At 31.8% G+C, this 11,945-nt stretch overlaps 1 protein-coding gene across 1 annotated transcript in view; it reads left to right on the top strand.

Moving 5' to 3' along the window:
• LOC143229652 (uncharacterized) overlaps positions 1-11,691 on the top strand; it is a 39,688-nt gene extending 27,997 nt beyond the window's left edge. Inside the window, exons 4-5 of the mRNA XM_076462263.1 lie at positions 118-242; positions 5,472-11,691. Coding sequence (XP_076318378.1) covers positions 118-242; positions 5,472-5,690 — 344 coding nt within the window. The 3' untranslated portion in view covers positions 5,691-11,691. The remainder of the gene's footprint in view (positions 1-117; positions 243-5,471) is intronic.
• Positions 11,692-11,945: the final 254 nt, after the last annotated feature.

An 11,945-nucleotide genomic window follows, 5' to 3' on the forward strand; every position in this document is an offset into this window, starting at 1 on the left:
TGAGAATATTAATAAATGTTTCAAAACTCAGGTGGCAAAATAATGTATTTTGAATAAGTTACTTCTAAAATAATTTAAGTTCTTTTTTTTAAACTTTTATTTTGAACTGTTATTCAGGAGAAGCTTTACTTAAAGAGTTGGGACACTCTGATGAAGGAACAGAGTCTCAGAGAAGGCGTACTAGGTCCCAAACTCGGGGAGATCCTATTCCTCCACCACTTCAAAAGAGAACCCCTAGACAGGTTAGAAATTGTTTTTTCCTTGTTAAGTATACATTTTGTGTCTTAAAATTCCATATATGTTAACTTATGCAAGTGAATTCCATCCGAGAAGAAATTTTCAAGGTTAATTTTTTTCTGAAATTGTTTTTTTCAAAATGCCATAATCATGGTTGTATTAGGTGAAATAAAAAATGATATGATGGGTATATAGAACTAACACAAATATAGCATATAAGTTATTGGGTATTCAGAATGAAAACCATGTTGAAGTTGTATGATAACTTGGAATTGAAACCAGCAAAAGAATGACTGTTAGAAATTAATATGAAAAGGGTTGAAATGTAGAATAATAATTGGAAGTAGAAATTATTAAGTATAGCAGTTAATATCAGGTAGATGTTTAAAAAATGTACCACCCTGTGTAAGTTTGTTTTGTATGTTTTGAGTGCAGTGCAAGCACAAATTGAAAGTTGTATTCAACTTTTAAGAATGTTAAATGTTAGAGAAAGATTGTGAGCTAAATTTAGTTTCTGGGTTTCCATATAATGAATAAAAAGCATGCCTCGTATAGACCTGTTCATGTGAGATATTTCAGTTAATGTTAACTTGTTTTGAAAACAAACTAACTACATAGATTAGAACTAAAAATCTAATATATAAAAGGCAGTTTCTGTCCTTTAATCACACTTTTTTGGTAAGATACAACAATATACATTGTTACTTAGTTACAAAACTATACAGTTTATATTTTTTAGGTGAAAAATAGTGTTTACATTGAATGAGTAATATATGTTGATTTACATAGATAGCACTTAAGTGACTTTGCACAGGATTATAAAATAAACAAACATGCTAGTTAAAAAATATTTGTTTTTCATAACTCTAGTGACATAACAAAATAATTTAATTCAAAAATGATTTAGGCTTAGAACTGAATTGATTTCATGAGAAATTTTATGCACTTAGAATTATGGTAGATTATTCCACAATTCATTTTCACTTTAGCCTTTAGGCTTAATTACAAAAAATACTTTAGGCTTTTTCTTATTGTTTTGTGATAAAGTTAAATAACATTTGTTTTTTATATTTATGAAGTTGTTTGAGGAAGAATTCTGGGACATTTTTTACCTTGATTTGTAAGCAAAAACAATGTAAAAATTATCAAATATTTTAATGAAGTAGTGTTTCGGGCAAGCCTAACATTAGTTTGTGTATTAGGCCTAATGTTTAAATTAGTTGGATATTTAGTTACATGTACACAAGTATGAAAAATAGGAGGTACAGAATGAAACATTAAAAAGTATACAAATACTTAACATATATAAAAGCTCTCAACAAATGTTTATTTCATTTGAAAAAAGCCTTTCTTTTGAAGTTAAACTTGTTTTACTTCATATTATCTGTAACAAGGCTACACATAACAGTTAGAACTTTAATGGAATAACTGGAAGTGTCATTATTCAGTTCTTTTTGTTGTAAATAATGAAAATGTTAGGTCTTAAAAACATCCATTTCTGTTTTATGAAAATATTCATGTTTTATTATATCATGTGAGAAGTTACACGAATAGAAAACTTTGAATACTACAAACAGTTCAAAAGGTTGTATTACGCAGCAATAACTAATACTTAAAATTTCTTTTAGGATGTTTTTTAGCATTAAAAATAATGTAAATATTCTTGGTATAGTCAACTTCAAACCATGATTTTTTTTAATGGATTCATCATCTAGTATGTACATAGTAAAGAGCATAGCAACATAATGTGCAAACTATACAACTTACAGTAATTATAATGCACTGTTTCAACAGTTTGCTGTCTTTGCTGCTTATGATATTTTTGGCTTTAAACCCATAATATGTAGGGAGATTTATGTAATTTTACTTCAACATGTAATATTAAATAAAATATTAGGTGTTTACTAAAATAATATTAAAATATTCACAATATAATAATTTACAGTACTTTGATTCATGCTTAGAATTGCATTTATGCCACTCCTACCGGTTTTCTCTGTGAATCAGGAGGTTCAAGGAATGCATTTGTAGCCAAAGGTGGTGGGGTCTACAGTTCTACACATTAAGAAAACATATGTTTTATTATATTTAAGGTATCAGTTTCTGTTTAAAATTGCTCATGCAAGACGAGAATAATTTCCACTACCAATAAGTCCAGTTGTAGTGCTTTGGATCTTCAGGGTTCTCATTAAGATCCTACAGTGAAGGGTTCTGAACCCTCAATGTTTTCTTCCAGGAGTCCTGGTGAAATTGTCATGCATCATTTCAAATTCTCCTGCATTTAGAGCCTGAGAGTTTGAGTTAATTAGAACTCTGGTGTTGCTCACTGTTTAGCAGAAAAGACATAAATGAATATGTTATGTGAATTATATAATTGGTAGAACATAGCTGACAGATAAAGGTATAACATTCCTTTCCTTATGATTTTCTTTCGCCAGTGTCTTTCATACTGTTTAATCTTTGTAACATACTAGCAGCATTACCTTGGTTTAGGAAAAAAACAACGACCATACTCTATTTCCCCATTTCAGATTTTGCTAGGTAAAAAAATATTTTATGAATTTATGAAAAAACACATTAGGTTTGATTTCCAAAAATAAATTATATACCTGTTTTATATCAGGGATTCTTTATGAATGTTTTTTATTACTCCTTCACTGAAGAGGATAAAGAAGCCCTTCTCGAGAATATTTAAATTATACACATGAGTACCCATTCTGATAGACAGGATAAAACTAATTCTGTTCCCCTTTTCTCCATCATCTTTCCTCAACTGTTAAAATTTCTAATGCACATATGTACATATCTTATGTTTAATTTGCTTTAATGTAAATTTAACATTTATATGAATTTTATACTGTATTCACATTAATACATTGATTTATGTAATACATTACAAACAAAAATTCTCTGGGTGTTTTAATACCAGGAAGAGGATTTTTGTTTGTAGTGTGTTTCATACATTAATGTTGTAACATGAATAATAAGTATTATAACATGAACCTTATTCTTTCTACCTAGTCTCTTTTATAGACTAGGTCTACTGTTTGTTAATTCACATACAACATTCTAATTCTGCATACATTTCTTTTGTGTGCAAGGTTAAATATATAATGTATTAGTAAATTTAGAATTAATAATATATAACTAAATAGGCTTGTCTATTCTAATGTTGATAAGAAAAAGTCCATTTTCAACCCATCCTCTACCTTGTGCAAGTGCTCAACCAGTAACTCTGACTTGACTTTATAATCTCATTGTTCACAATAAGTATTATTATTGAAGCCTGACTCTTTTCATGTAGTCTGTTTTATAGCAGATAGCAAAATTTCATTTCATAGTCTGGCCCTACTGTTTGCTTTTTCACATGAATTTCTAATTCTGCACATGTTTGTTTTATGTGTGAAGTTTTAAATGTGTGATCCATATTTAATGATCTATAACTAAATAGGCATTAATGCTATATACTAAAATTAATGCCAAACTTACCAAGAAATGTCAAGTCTGTATAGAACTTATTTGTGTAATGTACATGTTAACAATAAAATTACTAGTTTGGCTAGGACCCATAGATGCATATATCAAGAAATTGTCATTTTGTGTACTTTCATGTTACCTGCATAGTAAATGTGGTGGATAAATAAACAAGAAAACAAAGAGGGATTTTGAGTCATGTTTATATATAAATATCATGCATGCATGAACACAGAATGAAAACTGAGCTGGTTTTGTATCTCACTGTAGCAGTTTGACAACAATATCAGATATGGTGTGTTGTAGACTAATACAATAAAACTTGACATAATCAAATAAGAAAGTTTCAAAAACAAAATCGTATAGTTAATACAGTAGTCTTAAGTAATCTTTTATGTTGTTCATTTATTTGTCAAACAATGAATTAAGTTTCTGGATTTTTAATAATGTTCTGTTATTAAAAAAACCTTTTTACCATTAGTGGAAACAAGTTTAGGCATTAGCAAAATATACTCTTCAAAAAAAGAAATGTAAAAGGGGTATTTTTGTTATTTTAAAGAGAAATATATGTAATAACTTTACAAGCTCAGAGTATGTGATGTTACATGTGTTAAGGCACTGATTGTCAGACCAAAATGACAATAAAAGTTGTGCACTTTGAAAACGGAGGAAAACATCGGATTTTTTGCCAAAACGCATTCGTGTCCAATAAATTTGTTTGAGATCTGCATGTTCTGCAAGTGCAACATGTGCAAAATCCCTATAAAAGTGATGGGTTCTCGGTTTCCATAGCTCAGTGTTAAGCCACCGACACGCAATACAGTTACGCCAAGACTGACTGAAGAACAACGCCATTGGTCGCTTGGAAGCAGGCGAATCTCGATCAGATGTTGCCAGAGCTGTGAATGTCCACCCAAGCACCATCACAAGGCTATGGAATCATCACCAACAACATGGATCAACTTGTGACCGTCCACGATCTGGCAGACCTCGTGTGACCACGCCCACGCAAGATCGCTACATCTGGTTACGTCACCTTCGGGATAGGACCACCACTGCGACGTCTACTGCCTCAACCATACCAGGGTTGTGTAGGATTTCCGATCAGACCGTACGCAACCGTCGACGAGATTCTTAGGCCCCATGTGTAACCCATCATGGTGAACGTCAACAACGTTTTTTAACATGACAACGCCCGTCCTCACACAGCCCGACTCACCACTGTCTTCTTGAGACACCACAATATCAAGGTTCTTCCCTGGCCTTCCAGATCACCAGATTTAAACCCCATCGAACATCTTTGGGACAAGTTGGACTGACGTCTGCGACGGCGACAACCTCAACCGCAGTCTCTACCTCAGCTTGCAGCAGCTTTGCAGGCTGAGTGGACAGCCATTCCACAGGATGTGATTCGTCATCTCATCGCTTCCATGAGCAGGAGATGCCAAGCAGTTATTGATGCTCTTGGGAGGCATACTCATTATTGACGTTGAGTGACGTTAAACTTCAACTAGTGAGCGTGGACTTCGCCTTTGCAGACTTTGGATGTTCAGCAGTGAATGTGCAAAGTTTCACACGTCATACAGAACTACCCGGAATAAACTTGTTAACAATATGTCTCTAATTTTGCCTTTTGCGTTTCTTTTTTCGAAGAGTATATTACAATTACCAAATAGACTAAGTAGTTAGTGATGATGAGAAAACCCACTTGTAAAGAAATTTTTTACATATATATTAGACTAAGTAGTTGTGTTGCATAGGAAACACCGAGACGAGGACGAAGAGGAAGGCCACGAAAAGATGAAAGCAGGTCACCGAGTGAGGATCTTGATCAGAAGGATGAAGAAGAAATAACAGAAGCAAATGATGACAAAAAAGAAGAAGTGAACAAGGAAAATGAAGACCAGAAAGAGAAGGAAATGAACACACAGACAGAGGTGTCTACAGCAGAAAACGAACCACCTGCAAATCAAAACTGATATTTTATGTCACTCATCTGTACTTTCAACAAGCAGCTTCATTGCCAGGGAAAGGGGTTTGGAAGAATTTTAAAAAAAATCTTAAGGTAAAATTCATAGAAAGGGACAACCTAACTCACTAATTCCCAGAGGTTTTTATGTTTTTCTTGAAAACTGAAATGAAAGACAAAAAAATTTCTGCAGAATCTTAAATTTTAAACATACAGCTTTTGTAGCTTTACATTTTATGTCTTACTTATTTTATGTTGCATATTTTTGTTTATTTTTAAGGAAAGTTCATGGCTTTTATTCTTGAGAGATTATTATTGCCATATCATATTATAATACTTTATAATAAGTGGCCACAGCTAAATGTTCAGCTACTTAGAAAAGCTAAAAGACTTGAGCTTATTTAATTAGAATTTGTTTTAACTATAAAAATAACTTATTGACTGGCATCATTCCTGATACAAAAATGATAAATTTTTGATAACTTTAAAGTGAAAGATAAGATTATTTGACATCTTTTCACAAAGATTAAATGTTACTGCACTGGATACATTCTAGTAACTTATTCTTCTGATCTTTAGCAAAATAGAATTAAATGCTTTGGAGCTCATATGATCAATTCCTGTACTTATTGTTTATAAATGTATAGAATTTATAAATCTGGCTGTGTTGAACATAACACATATTTAACTTTTACATGTATTATTGTGGAAGTATATAATGAATATTTAATGGTTCATCATTTATCTGTTGCACATGGTACAGATTACATTTCTTTTAACATCTTCAGTTTTGTTTTAAAACACATCAAACACTTTTAACACTGTATTTGTATTGTTTTATCTATTTTAAGTGCCAAAATTACTGATTTATTTTATTCTATAAATGAGAAAGATATTTTAAAATTAAAATTCCTTTGTTATCTAAAATGTACAAGTTAAGACAATAATCATGCAAGTAAACTAATTCATTACTACTTTGCCTGGTTTCATTGCACATAGTTCTTATATATATATATCAAGATTTTTTTTTCTGTATAAGACATTAATAACTTACAAAATAAGTATTTCTTGATATAAGTTGCCTTTTTTATTTGTTTCTCAATTTTTGTTAGGTTTGTATATTACTGATAAAATACAACAGATTTGTTAAATTATTAAAAATATGAAGTGTGATGAGTTTTTTTTTCCTACTGTGTTTATTTAATTCACTGAGATGTTATTAAAGATAAACAAATCTCAATTTTTGGTTTTACTTTTACAACTTTCAGTTACTATTTTCTCAGATTGTAATTTTGTTCGCATGATGCACGGTTTTAAAAATAGTTTCTTTTTTCACACAACTTTTTCTTTTAGGTTTCAAAAACTAATTTCTTCACAGTTGCAACATTTGTGATTGAAAAGTCAAATCCCTTATCAACTCAGTTCTGTTAGTTTTTTCCATAAATTTAAAAATTGTAGAATCCAAATTATTTTAATACATTAGATTTATTAAGTATCAATTATTGTTTTTTGTTTTTTTCTTTATGGGGAGTTTAGTGACAATTTTGGGAAATTATTCATTTAATTTATGCTTATGAATAATACAGTGATTAAATATAAAATATTATAAACCTATCCAAAGTACTGTAACATAAAAAAAAGTTTTGAGCCTGAGATAATTAATAGAGGATGTGGCAAACTTTAAAGCAATTTTTACACAACTTTTATTAAAAACGCTCAGTGTTTTCCCTGTATCATCCAGGTGTAATAAGTTTATTAGTAAAAGTAAGAAGCAGTTATTAGCTGTTACTACATAGGTTTATTGGCTTTTCACTCTTTCTCTTCTAAGGTGAACTTTACATTTCTGTGTTTCTTGTGTTTAATAGTCCTAGTTTTAATCTCTTGTTTCTTATTCTTCTTGACATGCAAATCTGTACTAAAATTATTTGAAAGAAACTATCATATACTTTCCAGGCACATTTGCAGTATGTACAGTGGAGCGCCATTAAGCCGCGGACCATTAAACCGCGAAATCGCTTAAGCAGCTGTAGCAAGTCTTGTGAGCGAGGATTATCGCGGCTCACCGCTAATTTAAGAACGTGTAAAAACGCGCCTTACGAATTTAATCCTGGCTTTATAATTTCAAGGGGATATTTAAAAAGGATTTGCTTTAATTTGGGAAATAAATAAAATATATTACAATAGAAATCGACCGTTAATCTACCTTATCCGCTCTCTGTCAGCTTTATGGAGGCCGCCATTGTTACCGAATCACACTTCTCCATACATTAAAGTTAATCCGCGGTAAATCCGTGAAAAGTGATCAATAATTAAAGTATTATTTTTAATTCGATAATCTGATATTTTTATGGAATTGTATAAATATTGGCCACAAACCCAATAAAAATCACTTCAGTTTCTGAATTAATAGTGAGCATATCATATTGACAAATTCCTACCCCATGAGTACCAAACGTAAACATGCATCGTATGACGTTCAGCAAAAGCTGAATGCCATAAAAAGAATACGAAACGGCGAAACTCGCGCTAAAGTTAGTAGAGAGTTAGACATACCTGAGTCTACATTGCGTGGGTGGATTAAAGATGAGAATAAATTAAGAGCATTTCTTGATGAGGGTGGTTTGACAGCACAGGATCCTGAGTCAGACAAGACAACGGTCAATGTATTTTGTGAAGTCAGAAACAATGCAGAGAAACTACACAAGGAACTTCATGGCCTTAATGCAGATCCAGAGTTTACTGTTTCAAGTGGTTGGTTAAGAAGGTGGAAGCAGCGACACGGCATACTGCAAGTGAAAATCAACGGCAAGATCAAGTCAGCAGACACTGTAGCAGAAGAAGACTTCATCCCAAACTTCCAAGAATTCGTTGAAGAACAGCAACTTGTTGACGAGCAGAAGTTAATGAAAGCTGTCCATTCAACTGTTCCCGTCCAAGAAATTCTGTCAGCGTGGTTCTCTACTGATAATGATGTACCAGTAGCTTCCTAAATTTTAGCAGAAGAGACCATGAGCGAAGAAGAAGAAGATCCTGCCCCAGTACCTCCAACAAGAACTGCAAATGAAGCCGTCAAAGGACTTAAGGTAGCCCTAGAGTACTACGAGCGTGAGGGAGACGAGCACTACAACTAAAGTCCATGATTAGAGACGCCAAGAAGAGGGCAACAATGAGCAAGAAGCTTTTTTGTTTGTTTGGGAATTTCGCACAAAGCTACTCGAGGGCTATCTGTGCTAGCCGTCCCTAATTTAGCAGTGTAAGACTAGAAGGAAGGCAGCTAGTCATCACCACCCACCGCCAACTCTTGGACTACTATTTTACCAACAAATAGTGGAATTGACCGTCACATTATACACCCCCACGGCTGGGAGGGCGAGCATGTTTAGCGCGACGCGGGCGCGAACCCGCGACCCTCGGATTACAAGTCGCACGCCTTACACGCTAGGCCATGCCGGGCCTAAGCAAGAAGCAAGCAACAATAACGTCATACTTTACCAAGAAATAAACTGTATTTGAACTATATTATCTGTATTTGTAACTTTTAAAATTAATAAATTGAATAAAATTTTCGTAAGAATTTCAAATGTAATAACTCAGTATGAAACTAACTTTTTGGTTTATATTTGTTATGTTTTTAAAAAATGTAAAATAAAGTGGTCTGAAATGTATTTTATTTGTTTTTTCTTATTGTTTAACTGCCAGTTAATAAATTCGGTATTAAAAATTTAATAATTTATGCAACTGCGCAATATCGCTACCACGAGATTTAAAATGGCGGCCCACATGTAACACGGGAAGACGAAATTTTACAATAAAAAGGTTTATTTTTATTGTAATCTTTATATTATTAATAAATCTTAATCAAAATTGTGTTGTATATTTTATTTATTAAAAAAGGGGAAAAGCGAACCATCGCAATGCATTGGTCGTTTGTGTTAAAACGGCATTCGTCAATTGTATCTGAATAGTCTACATATTAATATTATAATGATTACGCAATGGTCCGGATGAGGCTCCTCGGCGGAGCTGTTGACGACTTCGGCTTTTCAGTCACAAAGGTTTAAGCCGCGGTTAAACAAATACCGCAGCTTAACGGCGCTCCACTGTATTAAGTTTTATACAACAGGACTTTAGCTCTAACATACACTTATTTGACATCTTTGTATTCAAAACTGAATGTGTAATGATTATGTTATATATGTATCAAAGTATACAAATCATTTTGAGAAATAAACCTTTAAATGCACAATCATTATAAACTATCATCTTTCAGTATCAATGATTCTGTATTTCTATAATAGTACAAATTTTACCCTGAAAGTGTGAATATAAGGAATTGTACCACAAAAATGTGAATAAAAGGAATTGTGTAGTGTATTTCAAAAAATGTTTTCCAATTATACTGTAGCTGATATGTAGCACCTACTACACATTTTTTAATTTAAACATTTGAAAAAAAAAACTTGTTATAAAAACAATTTCAACTGTTTTTTGAAGTTAAGATTTCATTTTCCATTAGGTAATAGTCATATATTATTTTAATAGTTTGTTATTGTTATTACAAGTAAAAATACTACAATCTGACCATTTCATTGTAATTATGGTAATCCTGTACATCTTAACTATAGAATTTAATATAATTTATAATTTAACAACTGCAAGAACCCTATTGCTGTGGTAAAGATCTTTTCTATCAGTTTGTGTATCCATAAAAATCATATACAATATATCTGAAATGAGATGAGGTTTAAGTTACTGTGCCACAATGCATAGTCATGATGTGACTTAAGAACAGAGACCACATATATGAAATGTAGCAGATGAATATTATTGATGTTATTGAATAGGTTTCTTACAGTAATAACATTATAGGTTTTAACCTATATTGTGTGTTAAGTACAAAAATTAAGTAGAAAATGAGTATTTGATGTTTTTCAGACTTTTATGCAAATCCTATCAGATCATGCTTTAAGTATTCAGTGTGTGTCTTCGTAAATCACGTTTTACTGTAGGAGTTATTAAACAGTGTGATTTATATACAGTTCAGTATAGTAGCTAGCATCAACATAATACTGTTTTGTATGTTGTTAACAAACAGGAAAATACGAAAGCTACAGTACAAAGAAACCAGTATATTAAGTGCAACCTGATTTGATAAATAAGCAAGTTTGATCCCAAATATTCTCTGTTTCTTTTTAATGTTTTGGTGTCATCAAAAAAGAAACTTAAAACTCTTAGTCTTTCTTTATGGAGCACAGTGACAAGAAGAGAAAAAAGTGGATCTAGCAAATGGCTTTTACCCTAAATATTATTACTGTCTGTATGCCTGCCAGTGGCACAACAGTAACTCAGCTGAGTTACACTATTAGAAATACAGTTTCAATACCTGTGGTAGGCACAAAACTGATATCTCATTTTGTAGCTTTATGTTGAACTGAAAACAAGTTACTGTTTATTTCATGTTATTGTTTTGTTTTAGTTTGTACTTTTTCAGACTCACTGTTATAGTTGCATTTATAAATTGTGTACATCAAAATTATGAAATATGAATTTCATGTACTTGCAGTTTGTTTTGAAAATGTTTTGTATAGACTGTAAGGAAGGATAAATTTTCTTTTAAAGAAAATTAGTGTATCTGAAATTGTATAAATTTTCAATTTCACTATTCTGAAGAATGAGTATTTTAGAGTACTATCAAGAATTTAATTATGTGCAAATATAAGTCAGCATCAGAAAAAATGTATACAATTGGCAAGGGATTGGAGCAATTGTTTCTCAAACTTTTGTGTGTGTAATTTTATGCTAGCCAGCAAACTATGAGAAAATTGTTATTTGCATTGAAGATTGGTGTTTGGTTTAAATTATTCAATAAAAGTACCTGTCAGGTTGTCCCATTCCAAGCAATACACATTTTAGTTCCCCATCATTACATATATTTTCTCTTTTTGTCTTTAAATCATGTGTGAGCTGTAATGTGTTGTCAGTTTTAATAATAAATGTCCCTTCTATTAATATTTATGATTCTGTTTTTGATACATTTTTTTGTTATCAGCTGTTGAATATATTTTCTTCAGGACCTTTTGCTTCTGTAAGATGAAATATCTGGTTTGGAATTATAAGCTTCTAACAACTAGCCGTGTTCATAATGCAGTTTTCTTTGTTAGCTAACAGTGCATTCTCTTTGTACTTAAAAGAATATTTTGAATATTTGAAAGTACATGTTAACTTCTGCATAACATGGGTTTATAAGATATGGTAGATGGAGTGC

The sequence above is a fragment of the Tachypleus tridentatus genome, chromosome 10, assembly GCF_004210375.1.
Source record: "Tachypleus tridentatus isolate NWPU-2018 chromosome 10, ASM421037v1, whole genome shotgun sequence".
NCBI classification, from domain to species: domain Eukaryota; kingdom Metazoa; phylum Arthropoda; class Merostomata; order Xiphosura; family Limulidae; genus Tachypleus; species Tachypleus tridentatus.